At 42.5% G+C, this 25,795-nt stretch overlaps 1 protein-coding gene across 2 annotated transcripts in view; it reads right to left on the bottom strand.

Annotated features, from left to right (window-relative positions):
- Nucleotides 1–25,795, bottom strand: part of LOC138295999 (zinc finger protein PLAGL1-like) — a 318,202-nt gene that overhangs the window by 50,734 nt on the left and 241,673 nt on the right. For both annotated transcript variants that reach the window (XM_069234701.1, XM_069234700.1), the window contains exons 2-3: nt 17,283–17,431; nt 11,552–11,674 (exon numbers count right to left, since the gene is read on the bottom strand). In XM_069234701.1, coding sequence (XP_069090802.1) covers nt 11,552–11,617 — 66 coding nt within the window. In that variant the 5' untranslated portion in view covers nt 11,618–11,674; nt 17,283–17,431. The remainder of the gene's footprint in view (nt 1–11,551; nt 11,675–17,282; nt 17,432–25,795) is intronic.

Consider the following 25,795-nt stretch of genomic DNA (forward strand, 5'->3'; position numbering starts at 1 on the left):
TTCATTAAAGACTCACAAAGAAAAAAGAAAAAAGAAAATACTCATGTGGCAGTCAGGCGTTGAAGGGTGGACCTCAATCTTGAAAGGGTGTCTTGATTTTTCTGGTTTTGATCAATCAATCACTGACACTGGCTCTACAGCAATATGGCCTTCTTCCCGGCATTGGAACCTTTCATAGTCTGCCCATGCGGCTAAATGGAAATTGTGGGTGGAGCGTCTGGAAAATTATTTTGATGCCATGGCATTGGACCCGGACAGAAAACGACCCATGCTTCTACATTTGGGTGGGCCCACAATCCATAAAATCAGTAAGTCAGTAGTTGAAGAGGGCCCTCCTTTCCAGTCTTTAAAACGTGCAATCACAGCGTATTTTGAACCATTAGCGAATCCTGACTATGAACAGATCCTCCTCAGGTAGGCGAGGCAACTCCCAGAAGAGTCGGTTGACGCATTTTATGCCAGACTTAGGGATTTGGCCAGCACATACACACTACCAGACCCAGGAGATGAGATTTGTGCGCAGTTCATTCAAAGGTGTCACTCCACCAAACTGAGGGAACACATTTTGCAAGTCCCTGGCATGTCAGTGGCTGATATGTTAACAATGGTGCGATCTAAGGAATTGTCCCGTGTGCGGGCGGCACACATGGTATCAGCACTCGCAAAAACAATCAAGGCAAAGCCCATAAATGCAATCACCGCCGGAGTAACTACCAAAAAGAGAGACAGAAATAAGCTTTCAAGCACCAGTAGTACCTGTTACATGTGTGGTGGGGCGTATCCGCACCAAGGCAAGTGTCCAGCAGTGGGAAAACAGTGCACTAACTGCCAACGACTAAATCATTTTGCAAAAGTTTGCAGTTCGACAACCAGGCAAAAGTCCAAGGGACCAAAGACAGTGCATGCAGCAAAAACAATCCACAATGCACCAGATATTGATGATGATGAACCCAAGGGGACTGTATATGTAATTCACACCAGCCAACCAGGCAACCCATCGAAGAAGAGAATCCCAAAGTGCCGAGTGAAGGTTGCTGGTCATCAAGTAGTGGCCCTCATTGACACGGAAGCCTCAATAAACATTTTGGCTCAATCCGCGTTCCAATAGCTACCGACTCGCCCCCCTTTGCGCCCAACCACCGTATAAGTATTTGCATTTGGGTCGGCAACACCGAATCCATTAGCGGGGGTGATCGCGACAGACATCACGCATGAAGCGATCACTACCCGTGCCAAAATATATGTTGCAAAAGTGGGCACAGGAATGCTATTAAGGTGTCGTACAACAGAAGAACTTCAACTTGTGGTGTTCGCTTTCAGCATACACCTGGGGGCTCTTGAGAACTTGGAAGAGGAATACGCAGATTTGTTCAAGGGCATAGCGTGCTTGAAGGAACGTTTCATGAAGTTACACATTGACAAGTCCATTCAACCAGTGGCGCTGAAACACAAGCGCGTAGCATTTCACCTACCCCTCAAGTGGAAGTTGAACTAAAAAAGTTAGAAGAGGCAGACATCATTGAGCGGCTACCAAACGTGGCCATTCGGAGGGAACGTCATCTCACGCCCACAGTGGACGACATTGAAGTGGAGGTCAGCGGATCGGGGTGGTTTTCTAAAACGGACCTTTGTGCCGGATATCACCAACTGATGCTGGCACCTGAATCCAGAGTGATAACAACTTTCTCTACACACGTGGGGCTCAGACGATACAAGCGCCTGAGTTTTGGCATTGCCAATGCGGCTGAAGTATTCCAGGACACAATACGAGGGGTACTGTCATGACTTGAAGGCGTCATTAATGTGAGCGATGATATATTGGTGCCTGCTCCCACAATAGAAGTACACTTCGAAAGACTCCGCGCCACTTTCCAAAGACTGCACCACAGTGAGCTGACACTACACAGGGAGAAATGTGAGTTTCTCAAACAGGACGTTGCGTTCTTTGGATACCATTTCTCCGAGAAAGGGGTGCAGCCTGATCCGGAGAAAGTGGCAGACATTCAATCAGCATCCGCTCCCACGTCTGTGACTGGTGTTCACAGTTTTGTAGGGATGGTCACCTACTGCGGTAGGTTCATTTAAAACTTAACATCCCTCACAGCTCCGCTGAAGGAACTTACGAAAGCTCACATCACTTGGGGATAGAACTCAACTCATGAGGCTGCTTTTCAGGCTACGAAACAAGCATTGTCAGCTGAAACCACCCTGGTATATTTGGACCCATCCAAAGACACTGAAATATTGGTAGATGCCAGCCCAGTAGGGCTGGGAGCTGTTCTATCTCAAAATGGTGATGACGGAGAGTGGGCACCAGTGGCTTATGCTAGCAGGGCTTTAACAGGTACAGAGCAGCGTTATTCGCACAAAGAAAAAGTAGCACTAGCTGTACATTGGAGCTGTCGCCATTTTCATTCGTACATATATGGTCATTCATTTGTAGAGCACACAGACCATAAGCCACTTATGCCTCTGTTTAACAAATCTGTCTCCCATGCACCACCCCGGATAGAGAAGTGGATTCTCCAATTGCAGGAGTATCAATTATCAGAGGTATATCCACCTGGTGCACAAAATCCAGCTGGTTACCTTTCAATGCATGCTAAACCTCTGACGGCCAAAGAGGAAGAGGAGGTGGATGATGGGGAAGAGTATGTGAGACTAGTAGTGGAGCGGTCAAGACCCCTTCCCATGTTCATCAAAGACATTCAAGAAGCTACACAAGCAGATGCAGCTCTACAGCTGGTGATGTCTTGTGTTTGAGACGGGAGATGGCATCTGTTAAAGCAAAATTTATCTCGCAGGACAGCAGAGGCGAGTGCCACTTTATCGTCATTGTACTGCGTTAGACAGGAGCTGGCAGTATCATCAGAAGAATGCCTATTGCGGGGCAGTTGTTTGGTCCTCCCAGAGACACTGCAACAGAGGACCATTGACCTGGCTCACGCTGCTCATCAAGGCGAGGTAAAAACAAAAGCAAGGTTGAGGAGTAAGGTATGGTTCCCCGGGCTGGATGCCAGGTTTGAACAAACCATATAACAATGTCCTATGTGCCAAACGCTTGGTCCAGCTGACCCTCTGGCACCTATTCTTGCAGAGCACATTCCGTCAACTCCTTGGCATAGGGCCAGCGCAGATTTGGGCAGTTTCCCTGATGGTCGCCACATGTTGGTGGTCATAGATGACTTTTCAAAATACCCTGAGGTGGAGGTATTGGATTCCACCACCACTGAACAAACCGTACCCTGCCTGGAGAAGATTATGGCCACCCACGGGATCGTGCAGGAACTGAGAACAGATAATGGTCCTCCATTTTCTAGTCATGAGTTTGCATCATATCTGGCTTCCTATGCCATCTGTCATCGGAAAATTACTCCTCATTGGCCTCAAGCCAGCGGGGAAGCTGAACGGTTTATGAGAACTTTGAATAAAGTTTTGAGAATTGCGGTGGCTCAAGGCAAGAACCTGGAATGTGCCCTATTTGAATTCTTGTGGGAACATAGGTTAACTCATGTCAGAGCTGGTGTGGCTCCCAGCATGGTGTGCATGCTAAGAGGAGTGAGAGACACCATTCCCCATGTAACTGCTCCCAACTGGCTTAATGACCAAGTCGCCACCCAGCTACACTCCCGCCAGGTGCAGAATGATCGAATGTCTCAGAAGAGGCAAGCACACATCCGTGATCTACGAGTAGGAGAGTTGGTATTGGTGAAGAATCGGCATCCAGGGGTTAAGTTCAAACTCCTGTTTGAGGCTGCTCTGTGGACAATTGTCAAGGTAAAAAAGGTACAGTCAAAAAAGGTACTGAAATGCTGACTAGTAATGTGTCTTTCTTTAAGCGATATTATCAACCGGCAGGGGAGCCAGCATCTTCTGGGGTGCCTGTGTTGTCAGGAATTGACAAAGAAGATGGTGAGAGATGTTTTTCTGAAACTGGACACCTACCCTCTGACTCAGCGGTATTTCCCAGTGGGTCACAGATACCGTTGAGGACCCCGTTCAGAATTGAGGGAGTGGATCTGGGATGAAGTGGTGACCACTAGTCTCCCATCAAGCAACCCTGTAATGGACCTTGTACCCAGGAGAGGCACGGACCAATACAATCTCCGTCCTCTGCCAATTTGAAACTGAAGGACTATGTATGTAAATAGACCTTAACAGTTATTCGCACTCATAGCAAGGGTGCTTGTTTTTTTCTTCGGTCATGTTTTTCATTATATAAGGGTTTAAGCCTATTTGGCATGTTCCCGATATATATGCCTTATTGTGTGGTTAATGTTTTATTTAAGGTTAAGGAGGAATGTATGTTGCGCCGATGTGGTTTTGGCGTGCAGGGGTGTTCCGCTCTCTGCACTGAAATATCACTACCCCTGCCGTGACGGGGAAGTTGGTCTGCTCCTGACTTAAGGAGCGCAAGTAAATAAAAGAACCCGCGGCTTGGCACCAAGGGCTTTTTCACCAAACTATCGCATGCGGTGTGTTTATTTATATGAGCACTGTAGAGGCCGCCGTAATATCTGTGTAATTCCTAACACTCACCTTCCTAGTAAGGGCTGCCTGGACTTCTAAGAAAATATTAGTAAACAAGTCCATAATTAACTTATCGGAGCCCTCTACTGTAGACAGGTTTCAAAATAGTTTCCTCAAATTGGTACCACGTTTCTTAAGAAGTCGCGGGGATAACTTTTGCCCAGCTTATTCTGCGAACCCTGCTCCTTAGTTATGAGAGTTTCTTTGTGTAGCGGGGTTTCCTTACGCCCAGTCATACCATCTGAACTCAGCGGTTAGCAGGTTATGGTCTCTATGGGTGTTTCAGACCATTTTACATTGAAAAGGGGAACGATACAAGCCGACACAAAGATACAATCAATAGTTAAGCGAAAGCATCTTCCCTTAAACTTTAAATTATTTAAAGCATCTCCCTGGAGGGAGTGGATAAAATGTGCCTGCTCAGTACTGTCATGGGTGTCAGCATTCTCTACGTTAGAACCACATGACAAACGGATGTATGTAAAAATTTCCTAGTAATAAAATCAATGGTGAATTTGGCCGGTCCAAAAAAATTGCCTTCCGGAAAGATTTGTAATTCTTCTTCGAGGGGTTCGCTCGACCAAACCGAATAATAAACATGTATCACTCCCACAGTTGTCTTAGTCGGAAAGGTCAAAAGGACACCTAAAATATTTAGTGAGTTATAAGTAACTCTTTCAATTTCACAGCCTATGCCTAAACTTACAAAAGTCACCAGTCCCCCTTTGCTCTACCATGTGACAAGGGTGTAGTGTTAACAAACAAAAGCAGCATTTCCATCCAAGTACAGAAACCCCGAAACATCCCAAATCTCTTGGAGACAAATAATCCCATAAGGTTTCAGCAAACATTTCTCCTATGCACCATCCGATAATACTCTAGCATCCCCAACATTCCAGCAGAAAATTCCTGTGAAGGTTACAAGTTACAGGTCGTAAGTACATCAGCCACCCCTTGGATAGCAGCGATATGAGCTGGAAGTAAATCTTGCTCATCTAGTTTGGTTAAGGAGATGAATCTATATTTGGGCTGAAAATTGGGATTGAGTCTACATGACGAAGAGTCAGGTACCCACCGAGGCATACTGGACGACGCCTCGGGGTGAAAACTTATTTTTCTTGAGGGGGTACAAGGAACCGAGGGAGTGCAGTAAGATATCAATTTTCAAAAGGGAATTGGGCCTAATATTAAATCAGAACTTCTCCACCATCCTGGGGTTCCTAAAATTAGCCATGACACAATCACCAGGGGCAAATTTGTGGGTGTCCCCAATCGATGCCACCCTGAGCACCATGATGATCTTGTTAAATAATAGAGGGGTTAGGAGAGGGGCCCTCCGGGTTGAGAGCCAGTGAATCACTATTTTTAATCTGGCTAAAGCTCTCTACCACCCCGTCCACTAAGAGGCAGCATGTTGACCATCACACAGACATAGGGTGTCGAAGCAGGGGGCAATCGAAGGACACCTTTGAAGGAATTAAGTTGGTTGAAGAGGTAATATAGGGGAAGCGGTTCCATGAGGAGTTACCTGTAGAGTTGTATGTCAGACCTCTTCAATTAGCTTCAGAGGCATTAAGGGTTACAGATTCATGGGCCGAGGTATTATGAATACAAGTGGGTTTCCTGCTCCCTGTGGTAGGCCTGTTATTTGAACAATGTGCATCCTCCTGGAAGCTCTGTAGGGGAGCAACAGGGTGACTAGCCTCATCTCTGGGGGATAGAGGTGCTCTGGGGATTTGTATGTGGGAAGGCCCTGTCTGCAAAGTATTGGGAGCATAGGCAATGGGGTGGGGCACTAGGGGGAGTGGTCAGTTGGAAAAGTTCTATGATCCAGCTTCTTCAACAAGCTAACTATATCACCCAAGCCCCCTTCCACTTTCCCCAGTCTGTCCTCCAGATTGGACAAATGAGCAAGAAGAGGCTCAACAGCGTCCAAACATTTTAATGCAATGTCCTGTGGAAAAGTTTGAAGGCTACCAGAGCCACAGAGGCTGCCTCTCAAGGAGTTTACTTCTTGCATTTCCTCCCCAGTTCTTTACCAATGGGGTCCGAGACAAGGGCACAGTGGTTTTGGTCTTCAGTTTGACAGTTGTCTTCAAATCGACAGGCAGAGTAGCACAAGAGGAAGAGAGAATCTTAAGATTTGGCTCTGGTAAAGACAACTTCTCCTGGGGCAAACTATTACCAGGAACAGTAGGGAGAGTTTGGAAAGACACAGTCAAGGACAGGGTCTCAATACCAGACTCAACAGCATTAATGTGCGACAAAAAAGAGGGCATTTGATCTTCCACCTGCATTATTTCGTCCAACAGAGCCCTAACTGCATTACTGAGCAAAGTCAGAATGATTTTCTTACTTCTGGGCGTTTTTTCCACCATATTTACAACATCTCCTTCTCTCTTACCCATCCTCTTGCAAATGACAGCCCAAGAGGAAAAATACTTATTGAAGGCCGGAAACACCTTGCCAGTGGGCCACTGAGTAAATCAAACACAAAGAAGTTACTCACCCCAGGAAGTAGTTGTTGGGGGGGTGGGGGGTGACCCAGCCCAGCCTCGACCGGCTGCTGATGGGTGCAGATGGGCCTGACTTTTTCCCGGGCTTTTCCTGGCGCATCCTGCACTGCAAGATAACACCAGGCGCTTTAGAGCGTAATTCGGGGGTGATGGAGGTATCCGGCCCCTCCTCCTTGGGCCTGTGAAAGTTGGGACTTTGAGTCCCCTCCAATGTCCAGAACACAGAGATGCAGTGTCATTTATAACACTGCGGATAGATTTTATGTTATAAGCATTTGTTGAGCCCAGTAAACCAGACGGCATCAAAGCACTAGCAGAGACCCGTCAGGACAAATGAACACTCATTCAGAGCCATGCTGAGTGAAGATCCATGTTTTCAATGTTTTTTAAAGGGAAAAAAGTTGCTATATGAGCAATGTGGGATGGCAGGGTGTTCCACAGCTTGGCTGCTACCACAGAGAAAGCCTTTCCTCCCCATCTGGCTTTGTGAAAACTTGGAACAGTTGCCAGTCTACAAGAGGAAGATCTAAGAGGTCTTGCTAGTACATATGAATGAAACCAAGCATTGAGCTGTTCAGTGGTCTGGAGGTGAATCCCTGTGAAACACCCACAAGGCTTTGAGAACAATTCTCTTTCTGATAGCAAGCCAGGGGATAGAACACAGACCTTCCCTCACCGTTTAGAGATGTTCAGAATGAGCTGGGAAGCAGCATTCTCCACAACCTGCAACTTGTTGACGCCTATTATATTAGTAATCAGGTATAAGAAGTTACAATGATGTAATCGAGAAGTGATAAGCGCAATGACAGCCGCCTGATGTAATTCCTTAGGGATGAAAGGAAAGATCTTCCTCAGGACTCTAATAATATGAAAATAAGTCCTGGAAGTGTGACTAGCCTGGTTATTGAAGCTCAAGGAGTTGTCAAACAAAATACCCAGGTTTTTGATGGATTTCACAGTGGTCAGAAGAGGCCCACACTCCTCAGGCCACCAGATTTTAGACCAAATTGAGTCCTGGCCACTGAAAACTAGAACTTCTGTTTTTTCAGAATTGAGTTTGAGCGCGTTGCTGTTCATCCATTTCTCAATGCTGGACATACAGTGCCTAAAGGCCTGGGCAACAGAGGTCACATTACTGGAGACAGACACAATGATTTGAGTGTCGTCAGCGTATGACTGAATTTCAAAGACAAAAAACCACACCAGAGGCACCAGAGGATGTTAAAAAGAGTTAGAATCAGCGTGAAGCCCTGGCGGACGCCATAAGGAAGACTGAAGGCCTCCGGTTTAAAGTCAACACAGCTGACCACATGGACTCTGTCTGTGAGGAAGGAAGATAGTAGACGGAGGGCAGGGCCATCAACCCCAATCTTCTGCAGCCATTGAATCATCCGTGCTAGCCATATCATATCAAATGCTGCGGTCAAGTCAAGCAATAGAAATATGTTGTCAGTTATTGCCACAAGTGCGGCCTCAGTGTTATGATCTGACCCAAAGCTAGTTTGTGAGGGATCCAGGAAACTCTGTGTTTCCATAAAATTTACAAGTTCCTTATTTAGGAATTTTTCTAAAGCTTTAGCTGGCAATGGGAGCAAAGAGATCAGGCGATAGTTCTTAAAATCGTCCAGATCTGCATTGGGCTTCTTCAATAAGGGAGTAACCAATGCTTGTTTCCTAGAAATGGGAAAAATGCCAGATTTTAGAATACACCTGAAAGTATTTTGTAGAAAATCAGCAACAGGTTCTGAAGCCAAGTGAAAACTTTTGGCAGAGCAGGGATCTAACAGAGACCCGGATTTAATACTCAGGAGTAACTTCTTAGTCTGTTGAAGAGAAATTATAGAAAAATCCAGCAGTTTTTGTCCAGAGGAGCCCACAACAGGGGAGGAGGAGCCTGCATCTGATAGAAGGTCAAAGGAGGAGTATAGGTACAGAATTTTATTTTTGAATAAAAGTGCCATGCCATCACAGAAAACGTGGGAGGTAGAAACCTGGTTCTGAGCAGGGGGAGAGGCCAAGTCTTCAATAGCCTTGAACAAAAGTTTGGAAGTGTTGCTTGCTATCCTGATTTTATCTGTGAAGAAGGCAATTTTTGCTTATTTGATAACCATTTTATATTGTGACAGCATAGTCTTGTGCTTAGCTTTTTCAGCGAGCTTTCCCTCAGCATTGGCAGTAAACAACCATCTGCACTCTAGCCGACGGCATTTCAAACGCAACTCCTTAAGTTCAGCTGAAAACCAGGGTGCAGATAGTTTAGTCCAGGACATAATTTTGGTTCTTAAAGGAGTGATGGAATCTAAGGAAGAGAGAAACCCAGGTGTCGAAACTGTCAGCAAAGAAGTCCAGAGAGAGCTCTGTGTTGTGTTTAGATGCACAAAGGGCTAGTTCAAAATTAGCTGTTGTGAACTTACTTCTGTTTCTATGGTAGTAAACTTTGTGGGGGTTCTATTGACTGTAAAATGGTGCAAGGGAAGACTGAAGAGAATAATATTGTGGTCCGTCCAGCTCAAAGGGCAAATTCCATTAATAATTAGGTCAGGGTGATTAGAAGAAATACCATCAAAGGTGTGCGCCGAGGAGTGAGTAGGCATCCTAACTCTCTGGGTCAATTCTGGGTTAGTCATTAACTCAAGCAAAGAGGCAATGTCCTCACTAGGGGAATTATCAAAATGAAAGTTAAAATACCCTAATATAGTGGTGTACCTATAATTAAGGTAGGCTTCAATAATCTGTCCCCATGATTAAAAAAAACTGGCCCTTGTGCCAGGAGGTCTATAGACTGGAATGTCTGAAAAGGTATCCTTGAAAAAGAGTTTTAATGCGAAAAAAGCCTGCCTCAGTACCATCTTTAATGTTGAGGGATATCAAATCCAATGTGCAACCAAAAGTAGTCCTAGCAGTAATGGTGAGATCTAACACATTTTGCAGCTGATTTCACAAGTGAGCATGAGCCCTAGTCCTTACTTTAGAATCAGGGTTATACAACCACCAAAGAAAAATGAACAAAAATATTTTAATGAAGCTAAAATGTTTACTTTTGCATTAGGAGTGTTTCCCTCATACCTTTCACACTCATCTAGAGGACTTTTTCAGACCTATTTAAGTAACTGAGTTTGTTTAAGTAGTTCTCATACAATGGTTTCATTGTATTTGGTTTGTGTACCTTCTAGCATCCAAAGGCTATATCTAAAGTATTGTTGCATAGTTTCAGGGGGACTTCTGCTTCTATTTTTTATGTACACACAGTCTGCAGTAAACAAGATGATTTAAATAAAAATGTTAGGCTCTATACACCATCGGCTGCCTCGCAGAAAGTGCCCCAGGAGACCATAGGCTTTCGCACTTGCTTTCAGCACCCACAGGCACATGGTATTAATGAAGAGGTGCTTGCGCAGCCCCTTCTGTAATACAGATCGTGCTAATGCTAAACGTGCACTGGCACAATTCCACAGGGCATGCCTCAGACAAACTTGGGAACTCATTGCCTTTATGGCTGTGCTATATCACAGATGTAAAAAGAACAGATGATGGACGGAATGCTGAAGAATGTCAAACATTCACCCATCTGGGCCTAAATCCATTGTTTTTTTGCTCGCCACGCCATTTCAGTATGGACCCAGCCATATGCAAATCAGTCTTGAACCTGCTCCAGATAGGAACAGACCAGCCCTTACTGCCAGGCCAGGTCTTCCCTGGACTGGAAACAAGCATCCTGGGACTGGTTTCTGGGTATCACCCCGCATCAGCCAGACTAGCTTAAATCCAGTGGCATGGCGATCACTGGACCGACGTCTGAGCATACTGCTCCCACTTATGGTGACAAATGCAAAAAGAACAGATTATGGACGGAATGTTCAAACCATGTCAAACATTCACCCCCAGTCACAGATCTGGGCCTATATCCATCGTTTTTTTCCTCGCCCTGTCATTCCAGATAGCCTGGCTGATGAGGGGGTGATACCCCAAACCGGTCCCAGGATGCTTGTATCCGGTCCAGGGAGGTCTGGAAGTTCAGGCTGGACTGTTCCCATGGGGAGCAAGGTCAAGACTGAGATGCATATGGGTGAGTCCAAATTGGGGTGGCATTGTGGGCAAAACAAACGATGGATTGGGATGCAGCCCTGATCAATTGCCAGTGGCTGAGAGTAATTCAAGCATTACATCCATCACCTGTTTTTGTTTGCATATTACAGATGTGAATGCAGATGCAAAGAAACCGTCAGAAGGGTGCATGGACTGTGCACCCACCTGAAAAGGGATCTGTCTCCCTTAGATACGCTTGCCAGGCCAGCTGTCTTCACAGTGAAAGGCAGACAGGAATTTCGCAAATGCACTGTTCTCAATGCAATCGTGGGTTCACACCTGCATTCAAAGAGGACATTTACCGTGACAGGCCGCACTATCTTGCTCTGTGCCCAGTACATCTAGTTAAGGGTGCACTGTGTGCTATATGTAATAAGGGCCTAGGACTGAAGAAGAAAATATATTCAATTGAAACTTACTGTGAAGGGCGGTGGTAACACACAAACATCTGTTTCTTCTTTGATGACAACTGTGGAAATTTCCATGAAGTTCAAATAATCTGCAGCGTACCAGGCCTTCAGCTCTGTATGTGGATCAACTGGCTATGGACAAAAAAGGGTACGTTTTAACCATAAGATTATGAATTTTATCTAGAAGACTGGAAGTGTAATTTAAACATGTTTAATAGACCTGTGGGGTCATTCAGAGTGTGGCAAAGCAGGTGGGCCTGTGTAAATTAGTAGTGATCCTGATCCACCAAACTTGTGACTTCACACAATGTATAAAGTTGGGGGAAGCACTGGTTTCCAAAAGGTGAAACATCTAAACTAACAATCTGCCATGGGGTTGTTAATTCATAATGCCAATCATCAGGTCTTTTTTAGGGCACGGAAACTCTCACTAATTTCTTCCTGCTTGAGAAGGCTGCCATGCGGCAGAAAAATAACTCTGTGCTGCTCACATACAGGAAGTAAACTCCCTGTGCGCCAGGAAAAGTATTCATTTTCTTTTTCTGAAACAAACTCTTGGCTGGAAGGTATCCCAAAAGCCAAACTTTCTAAGCAAACAAATATGGCATCCACTTGACGTAGTGAGATTCAGTTCCCTAACCTCCAATAGTAGTTCTGGTCTGTCCTCTTTGTGTTACAGTACCTGCAATAATGTTGCTCACATTTTACTCAGCCCATTATCTGGGACTGTCTGCAACAGTAAGAGACTTCTGTTTTGTTATTTTATTAAGTTTTATAAAGGGGAACTGTTACCCTGAAGGGAATCCTTTTGCAGACTAGCTAGCTAAACAAGAATCAAGCTAGACTAATCCACAAATTTACTTAAAATTACATGTTTTTAATGATTTTACAAACTGAAGGTGATTATGAGTTCCCTTAAAAAATTGAGGAAGAAAATTCGAGTGCTTAGCTGCAAGAAAGTGAAAATCATGGTAAACCATTCTCACTTTTCTAAACTGAGGAATCACCAGGATATGGTTATAAGACAAATGAAGGGGTCGGAAAGGGGTGTATTTCTGAAATTTGCCCTTAAGTTATGGAGTTCCTTAAGTGTTGACTGCACAGACAGTGAGTCATAATGTATTAAAAGTATTTTTCCCCACAGGAAGCCAATGCAATTGCCATCTGTTGTGGAAAACTGGGGCTGAACATCAAGCACACAGTATTTTGGATCAGTTTAAATTTTGCAACCAATTTTCGGGAACCTCCGATTTTCAGGCTGGTCCAGTAGTCATGTCTTGAAATAATGAAAGCCTGAAAATCGAATCTGTGGCATTGTTACAGAAAAATATTTTTTCAATTTTTTTTAAACAAGGAAGCAGGTGGAGGTAATCTTGTTGACCTAAGGTAAAAGCAAAGATTTCTAACAGTGGTACTAAATGAAGGTAGAGCATCAAGGTCCAAAGGTCACCAATCTTCTCATCAAATAGTATGAAGTGTCCGCAAGCCAACACGTCTGTTTTGCCAGAGCTGCATAGTAGCCATCTTCCTACTCCTGAGACAACACTTAAAGTTGGGTTGATTTAATTCAGCGGATGAGTTGAGTCATCAGCATACATCATAATAAAGTAAAAAAATGCAGGATGACCTAATCATTGTGAGGCAATGGGGCCATATTGAAGTTTAACAACGCAAGTCTCAAAAAGGAGCACTGCAGAACCCCCTGATTATCTTAATTGGTGGCAGACATGGAGAACACACGTTTAACTACTGCTGACCTATTATTTAGAGAGGTGGAAACCAGTTCACAGCTGAGCTCTTATACCAATTCAGTGCAGTCAATTTATAAGTGCTTCATGTAAAATGGGTCAAAGGCTGCAGCCTAATCCAGAAGGATTAATGCTGCTCAGCCAACTTGCTCTTAAACCACTGCATCTCATGAACCACTGTTACAAGTTTCCACTCTGGGCTATAAGATGATTGAAAACCTAACTGAATGGAACTCAAGGTGAAATTCAATTCAAAGAAAGAACAGTTGATCAATTGTTTTGATAGAAATTAGAAGCAATGTGATAGGACAATAGTTGCTTGGAACAATGAGGGGCAGAAAATATTTTTTAAAGCATTGGTGGAATCATGACAAGTTTCCAACTAAAAGGTAGAAGCATAGCAGTATAAAGAGAAGAATTACAAACAATTGTCAGAGCTGGGATATGCTTTTTAGTGTTTAGATTGAGAATACAGACAGGGCAGGCTTCCTAAAGCGACCCAGATTTAATAGAGCGCCTGACCTCAGAGAAGCAGCGGTCAAGGGTCAGAGAAGAAAAGTTAGCCAGTACTTGGTTTAAAAGCTTAGAATTTTAATATTTCAGAGTGTTACCATCATTTTCAGGTAGCTGAAGTTTTGCTCAAATTTAGGCACAATGTATTCATTTTCTCAAAGAAATATTAGTTACTTTATGGCTCACTGCAATAGGTTTGGCGACCTCAAGAAATCTACTCACCCACTCGCTATGGTGGTCAGACTTTATCAGGGCGAGCTAATTTTAGGGCCTATTGGCCGTTCTGGCAAGCTGACAAATAACAGGTGTTTTGTTCACTCAGAAAGTGACATTCTGTTCACTGAGAAAGTGAATGAACAATAAAGGTGCCTTTAAAGTTTGTTTTTATCTTGTAACATTTGCTCTGGTTCAGCGACAGAGGTAATATGTCAGTTTATGTCTTCTTACAATTTGCTGCTTGTTTTATCCTGTAAGTTGGTGTATACCTTTACAAACTGCAAAGTTAGAGGATTTTGTAAAGTGAACTATCTGACAATTGTGCTGTGCAAAGAGTGTGAACTGAAAGACTTTAGGATTTCAGGATTTTTTCCTAACACACAACTTTTAAATATCTTGTAAATTAACTGTACAAACATTTCAAAATATATTTCAGAACTTAAGCAAGCACATTTTTGGAAGTCTCTCTGATGAGACCAAAGAATGAATAGGATGAAAAGAAATCATAACTCTACTTGGTGATGTGCAAATGATAAATAGTTTTGCTGGAACCGAATTTCCACAGATTATTGGTTAAACACTATATGGTTTTATCAGTAAAATTTCATGTTAGTGGAAAGGAAGGTTTGTGGCCATTTCAATGGAAAAAGTGATGTTTGTAAATGGCAGTGCAAACCCATATCATGCTTTAGTAATATATCTACTAAAAGTGAGTTTTTAAACAGTAACTGCTGCCCCCGCCCTGATGACAATGCGATAAATGAACTAAGAGGCAAGTCATGTATACCCTCTATGGGCTAGATTCTCATTACACATGAAGAAAAAGTTTAGTTTATTAAATCAAAAGTTTTTTATGCAGCAGCATACTTGAAGATGCTCTTGTGATAATGAAGAAAAAGGAGGTTAGTAAAATAATTGCCTAGGAATAACACACCTTGAGAATAGTTTAAGTACATTTACAGTTAGGTCGAGTAGACTACTCAAGTCATTAGATCTACAGGTTTGGTGACATTTCTTGAGGTCTGTTAAGTATTTTGTAGCACAGGTGAGTAAAATATGAACAATTATAAAATCACTTTTGAAGATTTAGTAGAAACTTGCATCTTCCATGAGAGATAGTTGAACTTAATGTCAAATTTATTAAAATTGCTCAGACCACATTTCGGGGCGCTGCGAGTAGTGGGTAATTATGTTATGAAATTCTCACACGCTCTTGCTACATTTGGGTTTGCATTAACTTCGTCAATTTGCTGAGCTTTAATGTTGCACCATGGGTTTTGATCTTGTTGGCAGCTCGCTTAACGATCATTTAATGCACTTATGCACTGTAGGGCTTTGAGCACCGTGGGCCCTCCTGTTTATCATGCATCACCTGGGGTTCTGGATTGTGGCGGTCCGGTTATTTTAACTATAGGTTTTATAATATTATGTGGGAATGCTTCTCATTGTGGTATGTGTATTTAAATTATTGAGCATTTTTTTAGTATGTATTTAACGTCTGATTGCATATGTATTATCAATTGTTTCTTTTATTTTGTTTTAACTGTATGGGATTATATTACCTGTACAATAAACTACTCAACAACTTAATGTCTACTCTTATGTTTATAGTGCCTTGGATGGCTTAGTTTGTACAGTAATTACGCCTCCATAATCACTCAAATCTTTTAATTCCTTTTTAAGACACTTTAAATCTGCCAAAGCTAAGTATCAGAGGGCTAAGGATGGTGAAAGGCCCTTGTCTTAATGGGGGCTAACATCTTAAGTAGCCAATCATCCACTTCTTCATTGATCACATTAACATGTTTGTCTTCACTATTAAAAATAGTACAAAAGGGGTGTCTTTCTTCATGAGGTTTGAGCATTTCCATGTGTTAAAAATAGCTGCATAAGCACACATTTTACTTATTGATGGTAAAATCTGCATAGAGGCATTAGAGACTCCCACTGCTGTCAACTGGGCCCTTGAACAGTTATACAACTCAGTAAGGATCTGATAGGGTCTGAACAGATCATCCTTACATTCAAGTAAATTCACTAACTCCCTCTGCCTATCCACATCATATTTAATATATGCTGTCACACTGATGGCTGTGACCTTCAACATACGGCTAAATCTGAGAAGCAACATCCATAGCAGGGGCATTATCAAACTCAAAGCCATGGAATGTAAGAAAAGGAGCTCCACTGCAACATAGATTTTACAGGCTCTGTTTTTTTCTACAATTCAAGACAAACCTCTTGAAGGGACAACTTTCCTGCAGATGAGACTTCCTGCATGCCATCAGACATGTCACAAAGAGTAACTCCACAATTATAATGGGCATGATGCACTTGCTTCACACTCCTTTTTCGATCAGCCCACTCTGTACAGAGCTCTGTTGCTCTGTAGTGCACTTCAGGATTATTATGAACATAAAACATATATATTCACACATCCAGCACCACTGCCTATATTCCTATCTCCCGTGGGTCATCAAAGGTCTGGTGGAAGCAATGGAAGGACGGATGTGATACCTTTGAACTTTTGTCTCCTTTTATCTGTCCCCAATAAGGTGCTTCAGATCCTTTTCATGTTGCTTAGTCCTGGATTCCATATTGGTACACTGGAATATTGGGAGCTCCATTGAAGACAATTGAGTGCTACAGGCTTCTAATGGCTGGTAAAAGCCCAAAGTGTCAACATTCCAATGTTTGTCTCACAAACTCCTCATGGGGCCTGAAGGGATTTTGCTCGAATCTCCTCTGGCTCCGTGAGGACTTTGAATTATTTATTGGAACATTCTGCCCTCTAGTGGTGGAATGTTCTAATAGCCTTATAACCCTCTGTAGCTGGGCTATACTATCCATTAAAGGCCAGCTTCCTTGTTAAAGGCCCTCAACTTTGGCTCAGACCTTAAACACTGGAGCAGGCCTTTAATGGCGGGTATAGCCCGCTACGGCGGGCTATAAGGCTATATTATTTAACTAAAACCTCCGAATATATTTTATCTAGAGGAAATCCAAGTACACATTCATGCAATTTCATAATATTGCACTGGTGAAACTAAACCTTTTTTCATTTGATTTGTCTAGAGTCCATCCAGTAGGTAAAATTGAGAGCTAGCTCAGGGTGTACATTAATGTGGTAGTTTTTGTTCTTTTTACACTCTGTCCTCTATCAATCCAAATGATGTCTTCTGTATCAAAGTAAAACGACAAGTCATGCACACTTCCTTCTAAATAGGCCTATGATAGTTTTCAATTTTACGGTTTTCGGCTACCTTTTCTGTAGTGAAGAAGACTTCTTCTTGATAATAATGAGCCACAAGTTTTGTTTTTGTTCATTTCGTGCCGGCCGTACAAACATCATCCAGTTTCCAATCACTTCATCCGCAGTGTTCAGAAATTACTTTCTTCCATCTTTCATAACCTGCAAGGAAGAAATTAAAGTAAACACATGATGCTTTAAACTGTATCCCAAATCAAAGACTGATAATATTTGTTGTCTTACTAAATTGCACGAACATGTCTTGCCCTTCAGATCACATTATCAGTACATATGTGTGCCTTTGAAGCCTCTGTTGTGCCCTATAACATTTTCAATATATATTTGTTATTTTGACATTTTGGGCATGTTGAAAAGGCATGGGAGAGAAAATGCTTGTGTCTGTGAAATGCAACAATCTTGTTTACAAGGTTATGTATTTTATTTTCATCAATATGAACATTAAGAAAGCCTTAATCTCATGGATAAGATGTATGATCTTGAATTGTAAACATATGCAAAATCACTGACAAAAGAAGATTGGAAACATTCTTATTGAAGGCCAAGAATCATGAAAACCTTGTTGATAATATTTGGAACCCATTCACAGCTAAAGAATAACTAATGGCAGGATTCATTTTCTATCAAGGTATGCATGTGTTATTATCTAGTAGGTCTTTTAAGTAAATAACTAAGATGCACATTGATTGTACGATAGTTTACCCAGTCCTCTTTTAAAAAAATGCTTTGATCATTCTATGCAGATCTCCTCTTTATAATTTAATATCTTTAATATATTTTGGCCTTGATACATCAAAGTCATTAAACAAAACCAAAAAATGAACTAGAATAGGTAGCTATTTTATTTCTTTTCATTAAACACTTTCCAATTTCAACAAGGAAATGATTAAATATAGAGTGTGAAACGTCTAAAGACAATTTATTCGAGTGTTCTAAATTTCTAAAATAATGCCTTTCCATTGGAAAGTTTATCACACATAAATTATTCAACGGTTGTCTTTATTGCACTATCTTCTTAATTTTGGAGCCCTCTTTTCTTGGCCATCTTTTTCTCTTTAAAAGTTTTTAAAACGTTCCCTCACCTGTGCCTGCTGATTTCTAACCATTCACATTGTAGATCAATGTTCACAAGAAGCCATTTCATTGCTTTATTTTCAGAAAATAATTCATAAAGGTTTCAGTTTGATCATCATTATTGAAGTAACATAATGTTTTTCCTCTACCTCCAAACCTTCCATATGAAACCTGTTATAGAGTACTGGACTAACACATCTGTACAATCCGTATATATGTTAAGAGTTTGCTTTATAGTCCACACCACACACATGATAACAGTGGGTTATGTGAGTAAGTACTCAAATTCTTGTAGTGAGTGCCTAGGTAATAAAATCCAGTATTTAGCAGTCAGAGGACCTAGGGCAATATTTGTTCCACTCTGCACTACAGCTTCTTAATGGAAAGATACCCAGGCTAATTTCACATAAACCGATATCAAAGGTGATGCGGAACTCAATGCAAATATACTACATCCCCAGTGTGGTTATTTTGCAACACATAGGGATGCCCCAATGCAGTATTCAATGCAGAGTTGTATTCTTCCCTTTCCCAGTATCATACAAGGGCACCTTCAGATGAGATATAGTTATCAATTGGATTGTGATCATGCCTATGTAAACCAGGTGTTACATAGCAAATGGTATCAGTTACCTAGCTTCTTTGATCTTCAGTTTCTTTTGGATATAATACACTTCAAAAGCCAGAAATAGTTTATGAAGAACTCATTTTGTTTTAGCAATTAGGACAGTATTGCCTCCATATAGCAGGGACGGTGTTGGAACACAATCTAGAATGTGAATTAGAAGGGTTCAATGTTGAAATTATATCATTATACATGATCCTGTGACGCATTATGTTCAACTTCTCAAACACATAATTTAGACCCCAGCAAGTGGCTCACTTGTCACTTTTGTAGTGGAGGTCATGAAACCCACCACCATGACACAAGACCCTCTGCCTCTATTTAGAGATCCCTGCATGCCTGAATGGATCTCCCTGCTGTAAAGGGAGCCACTACTAGGGCAGGTCTTTACAACACTGAAAGTGTGCCGAGCCTGCACTACGTTTAAAGCTCGCACACCCCAACATTTTTGTTTAGAGAAAACTAACAACCACATTGGGAGTTTATTTAATCTTAACAAAAACAAAATTACATGAAGTACATGGCATGTTTACCCTACACATGGTGGACATTCAACATGTCTGTTTCCACTTTTCCTTGCATGGCACACATAGGTAAAAGAGTGGCTGTTGTCCCACCCTCAGAAATATACACACCTACCATTGAATCCCAGGAATGGTATAAAACATATACAGCATGTAAACATCAGGACTCCTTAAAATTACTAAGCACTTATACATTGTAAGTATATATATAGTTTAAAAAGAAAAAGAACAGAAAGGACTATTGTGAAAAACTAAAACTGCTGGTATCAACTGCTGGAATCTGCAAGTCCACATGACACCCCCTCTAACCAATATTGATGAATCATCCACTACTGTCAGCTCTGGGTGGGGAAGAGTTGGTGGCCTGCTGCAGGACAAAACTACAATTGGTCAGCCACCACTGACATTTTTAGCTATCTCCTCCCAGCCCTGGATGGTGTCAGAGAAGCGGCTTACTACTCGGACTACTGGAATTTCAGGTTCCACTGCAGGGTACATATGTGCCACCTTATGTGGTTGATAAGAAGGATGAATAAGGCTAAGAGACCAAGAAGCGTCAGACCAATCATCACCTGCATCCAGGATCAAACATGAAGTATCTGGATCATAGCCCAACTGTCCTGAACTGGATCATGCGGAGGAAAAGCCCTGAACTTCATCATGTGCAGTCACCCCAATAAATGGAAGCCTCTGTGAGAGAATTAGGTAGAAATTCAGCTTGTTTGTGGTGAAACCCAACAATGTCAAAGGTTACGCCGTTCCGATGTGACCTATGACTGATTGCAGCAAGCTTGTCTTTAGCACTCAGATATCAAGGTACACAAATACAGGAACTCCCGCCCTATAAAAATGAGACATACACCACTGCCATCACTTTTGTGAACACCCATAGCTTGTTTGAACAATCTGATGATCAATCACAACTGACAGATGAGTCATTCAAACAAAAAAAAAGTGCTAAATCATGCCCCAACCGGTTGGGGTGTGCTACTGAGAACAAACTAAAGCAGTTTGTTGGCTGAGAGGACAAGGAGCTAGAGGTCCATACTCTGACTGCTGGATCTGCTGCTGCGGCCGGAAAGAACTAGACTGTCTACTGTATCAATGGCTGTGATGGCAGCCTCTGCCTATTTGCCAGCCCGTTGGAATGACACACGTTTCCGGAACTGGTACAGAAATTGTTTGGCAGGTGTGAACAACCCTAATGAAAGCATTGTACCTATGCTACCCTTTAACTTTTCAAAAGCAGTGTCCGCCTTCCCTCCTAAGGGGTGAGACCCAAAAAAGGACATGTCCGTTAGCGAAGCCTGTACTTCATTGGGGAACCAGGTGCACCTCATCCAGATATGTCTACAACACTGGTACTATTGCGGTATCAGTGAAAATCTGTGCTATCCAAACCAGCTTTTATAACATACCTGGTCAAGTCCTGCCTATCATGTATCGTCTGAACCAGAGATGGCCTAAGATCCTCCTGGACTGCATGCAAGATCTCGTTTACCATGTCCCAAAGTACATGTGGCTATCAGTCCACCTGACAGACTGCGTTTATGAATTACAGTGTCACGGATAACAGTGTCAAGATGGAAGAGGAAAATATATTGTGCCACAGGCAGCAATTCTTTTGGATTCTGTCTGGAGGTTTGGTCAGAAATTAGTTATGGTTCACATTACTGGTTGATAAATGTACAATAAGGCTTTCTGGAGTGGAGAGCTTGGTGAGAAAAACTAGATCTCCAGGCACTGGTGTATGACATCAGCCCACCCGTCTGCTAACAGATGTTCAATAATATAGTTTCGACCAGGTAGTCATCAAAGAATCTTTAAAGGCATCAATAAAATGGGAGTAAGGGCTCAGATGTTTCCAATCAAGGCTGTAGAATTTCCTTCAAAAAGTGTTTTGGTCTTAATGGAAGACAGCAGTTATTGTAGTACCTCTTCTGCCCTCTGATCCATCATAGCAAATGACGCATTTTCTTCTGAAGGCGACCAATGCAATATTGTAAAACAATATATTGTGGATGCAAAAGGATTTAATATTTGCTATGGATTTGATCTCACTGGCAGGTACCAGCATAGGTGAAGCCTATCTGTACTGCTTGTATGTCATTTACTAATACTGGGTGAAGGTGACATGCTGGTTATTGGGTCTCATTTTCATTATTTGTTATGTATTCATATTGTATTGCCACTACCACGGGTTACAGTTTATGTTCTAGGTCTACGTATCTAGGTCGGCTCTGAGGAGAGGTTTGCTGCTGTTTAGCATGTACTGATCCCACATAATGCCGTGCCTACATCCTTTCTACAGGAAAATGATAGCTTGTTTGTATAAATTTGAATAAATATATATTTCTGAAAAAATAATAATAATGTTCTGGGTTGTACCCTGATCTGGCACAGGAGTAGAATCAGAGCCCAAAACAAAACTGAAACTCTACTGATAACTGTGATGTGGGAGGGACGTAGAGTTTGAGTCAGGGTGCCTGACAACAAGTTGTTCTTTTGTAATCTCACAGCCCAACATCGGTCAAGCTTGAGCCAACATCAGCTGTGGATCAAGCATTAGTGTCCACAGCAGATCATCCACTGACATCGGTTGTGTCAGTGCCAGCACTGAGGTGGGGGGAACAGGAGCAGATCTCGGGGCTGGGAGCCAGTCTGCATCACAGTTAATACAGGCCTAGTAACAGGTCCTGAGTGGACCGACATGCTAGAGACGGATGCACCAGCGGTAACCCAAATGGTGGCACCTGCGGGTCTGTGGTGCCCAAAGGCACACCAGAGGCAGCTGAAAGCACATTGAAAATTTGCGGCATGGCCTCTTAGAAGGCCTCAATCCGCAGCAAGGATCGATATCAGACCATGAAACTCAGGCAACATTAGCCAGTGACCTCAATTGAGTGAGACTGACATCTTGATGTCCTCTTCCCTTCTCTTTGTAGTAAGAGTGGTGGGATGAAGTTAAGTCCCAATTAGCTTTTTTATACATGTGCTTGAATTTGGACTTACCAGAGGCTGAGGTCTTTGGGCGTAGAGTGCAGCAGTCGTGGGAATGGTCTCATGACAGACCTAGATTGGGCCCATGACTTGGGGTGGGAGCAAAATCTACACAAAGAGGGCAAATTCTCAACTTCACCTCCCGGTCATGAATCGTCTTTTGGTGCATAAGCACAACCCTATCATACAACCTGGAGTGATTTCCTGGGCCCAGGAACCAAAGGCACACCTCGTGGGGGTCAAGGCTGACATCTGCTTTCTGCAGACATGGCATGGCTTGAATCATGCCATTTTTGCCAAAGCATTGATCCCTAGAGCACTGTGCAAAGGTTTATGAGTCAGCAGTAATATGACAAAGTCAGAAGCGGCCTCCAAATATGCACCGGAAGGTGTGTTAAGAAAAGATAACTTATTTCAGTGTGCACGGGTGGTGATTGCATGCAGCTCTGCTTTATCACTTCCAGGGTGGTATGGAGTTAGAGAGCAGTCTCAGGGTGCCACTAAGAAGTAGCCCAAGCACTGCTATAAAAAATCTCCAGATCCAGTCTGGCACCAGGGGGCTATCCTAAGGTAAGGAATCTGTAATTAGAAGTATCTGTCAAAAACAGCCTTTGTGTAGAGTAGAGTGATGCTTCTGACAGCAAGATACTCTCCAACCTAGAGTACCGAAAACAGAGGGACAAATAGGTGTGATGCTTCTGTACCTTGCTGTTATCAACTAAACTTGAGGAGTAATTCATAAAACCCAAAAGGCCAGGCTGACCTAACAGTTTCCACCCCTTGCACAACAGTGTCTACAGTCCCACACTCACCCCTAACATCCAAAAAATGGCAGTGTACAAGAAGACTAATCAGCAGCTCCTTTATAAGCAAAAGGCTTAATAGAATATATAAAGAAGTCCTATCTCCAGACCCCTCACTTAAGTGTCTGATCTCCTTCCTTTTCTTTCAGAAATGTGAGCAATTCACTTTCACTGTCAGCAAACACAAACCTCCATCTTGCATCTTGTGCCATACTAAACCAGGGGCATTCAAAAAGGATATCACTGGCACCAGTACTCGGACTCAAACACCACACCATAAAAAGTGCTATACACATATTGCACGTATACACACACACACAAAAACACACACATGGAATGTCAGCACAAAGTTCTGGGTTTTAAATAACAGTGGTACTTTTACACAGGACAGATCAGTAGACTGATCTCACTTACAGATGAAAAAAGGTCTGGTCACATTATCAGTTCTGAATACATAGTACACTACCACCACGCCTCTATATGATGTCCTCAGGGCAGGAGTAGACTGTTGCCTACTACATTTGTACACTTGGTACCCCCTCTAGGTCACAGGCCCTCACTCTAGCATTGACACGTGCCAGCCTAGGCTAAAATTAAAGAAAATCATGACACAAGTGAATCACATAAAGTTGGGCACTTAGGGTAGAGGTTTGCCTGTTTGTCATACCGCAGACATTCCCATCCCAATACCTGTTTATTAATGGTTACTGTCCTTTATGTATAACTGGACTCAGGCAGTCTCTCTGTTTCATTAGGAATCTACCTTTGGTATTTTAGCCTGCAGAGTCTGTCAAGACTCAGACCCAACTTCTACATTATTCAATAAATGTGTTGAAATCATAACTATATATTCTACAGCTGCACTGAAAAAACACAAACCCCCCTGCACTTAGATGCTAAAATAAGATGGATATTGTTGTTTCACACAACTGTCTTATAGCAATGGAGGAGTGGATGTGAGAACATTCCATCAAGCTTAACTAAAATAAAATGGAGGTGACAGCTCTGAGAGATTCATCATCAATTTGTGGTCCACTCTGCAGGGGTAGCCTTACCAAACCAGTGGAACCTTTTAAGAATTTGGTCTTTGAGGTAAAGTGAGTTGTCCTTGGTTCTAGGATAATTAAGTGACATTGACATGTTTATTCTTGTCAACTTACCAAGGAAAATTCTCCCACTACACTATCTGGCATAGTCATACTATGGTCAGGCAATCATTACAGCCTATTTGATTTAGGGTAAAACCTTATACATTATTTTGCCCAGATAACTCATCTGTCACCTTCAGCTGACTAATAGTATGGAGGCCAAAATTACATCTAGCTTGCCTAATTTCACCCATATCTTGGCTAATCTTTGTTGGCTAACATGGCTTCCAGCGGAGAGCTGGAAAGAATTTAATGCCAGCATCTGCCACAAGATTCAGACAGGTGTGGGACCAGCATATGGCATCTTAGGTTTTAGCAAAATAAGCCTGCTAGAACATTTCAGCCTTCGGACGAGGCTTGCCTCGCTGCAGGGTAAACGTTGGATTTGGGTGGGCATAGAAAAGCTCCAAAAATGCCTTACTTCCCAAGTTCAAAACTGAGCTTCATCCTTCAACTTTTGCTCTTCAAAAAGCCACAACTAATGGGAGGAACACTTTTCAAAAACATAAAGTATTCTTGAGTTCATTCAGATGAGGTAACAGCTTTTATCATAGAATCGATCCCTGATCTGTTGCTGCTGGTTACTATTTCATGAAGAGCTCAAGTTGCTCTCTTTTATTATAAGACTAATGTTAATGCTAAACCAAAGGATTTGCGATTTTTGATAAGAGGGCTGCATTTAGCTTAGTGCACATTCAACTTCTGTCTTTCTGCATTATGGGCTTTAACCAATTTGTCACCTGCTTGCAAAAACAAACAGCTTTAGTTGTAGACTGCTCAAACATAACTATTAAACATAATTCTGAATTTCAATCTGAAACTGTTTTTTGACTTGCGCATTCCATGGACAAGATACAAAAAAAAAGTTAATGGCTGGGAAATTCACAAAGGTGGACTTTACCTCCTTCTATTTCAAGATGATTTATCAAAAACTTTACCTTGAGTGTAATGGAGAATTTCGGTATGGTCTAAACCAGGTTGATAAATCTTTTCACTCTAGCAGGAGGCAAGAGAGAGAGAATTCCCCAAAACAGGTAATAAAGGTACAGTAACACCACTGGGTGCATGAACCATTGAAAGAAGCGCAATCTAATTAACATTAAACAAACTAAGCACTCAATGACTGCTATAGAGATTAACATTAACAACGCTTGGGCCCTCATTATGAGGCTGGCGGTCTTAAGAACACTAGCCTCGCAATGGCAGTCGGACCGCCGCAGACAGGGCGGTCCGACCGCCCCAATATGACTCTGGCTGATTCACCACAGTCATATCGCCAACACCGCTGGGCTGCAGCCAGCCTGCAGCCTAGAGGTCCCGGCGGTTGTAATCTG

Source organism: Pleurodeles waltl, chromosome 5 (assembly GCF_031143425.1).
Source record: "Pleurodeles waltl isolate 20211129_DDA chromosome 5, aPleWal1.hap1.20221129, whole genome shotgun sequence".
NCBI classification, from domain to species: Eukaryota; Metazoa; Chordata; class Amphibia; order Caudata; family Salamandridae; genus Pleurodeles; species Pleurodeles waltl.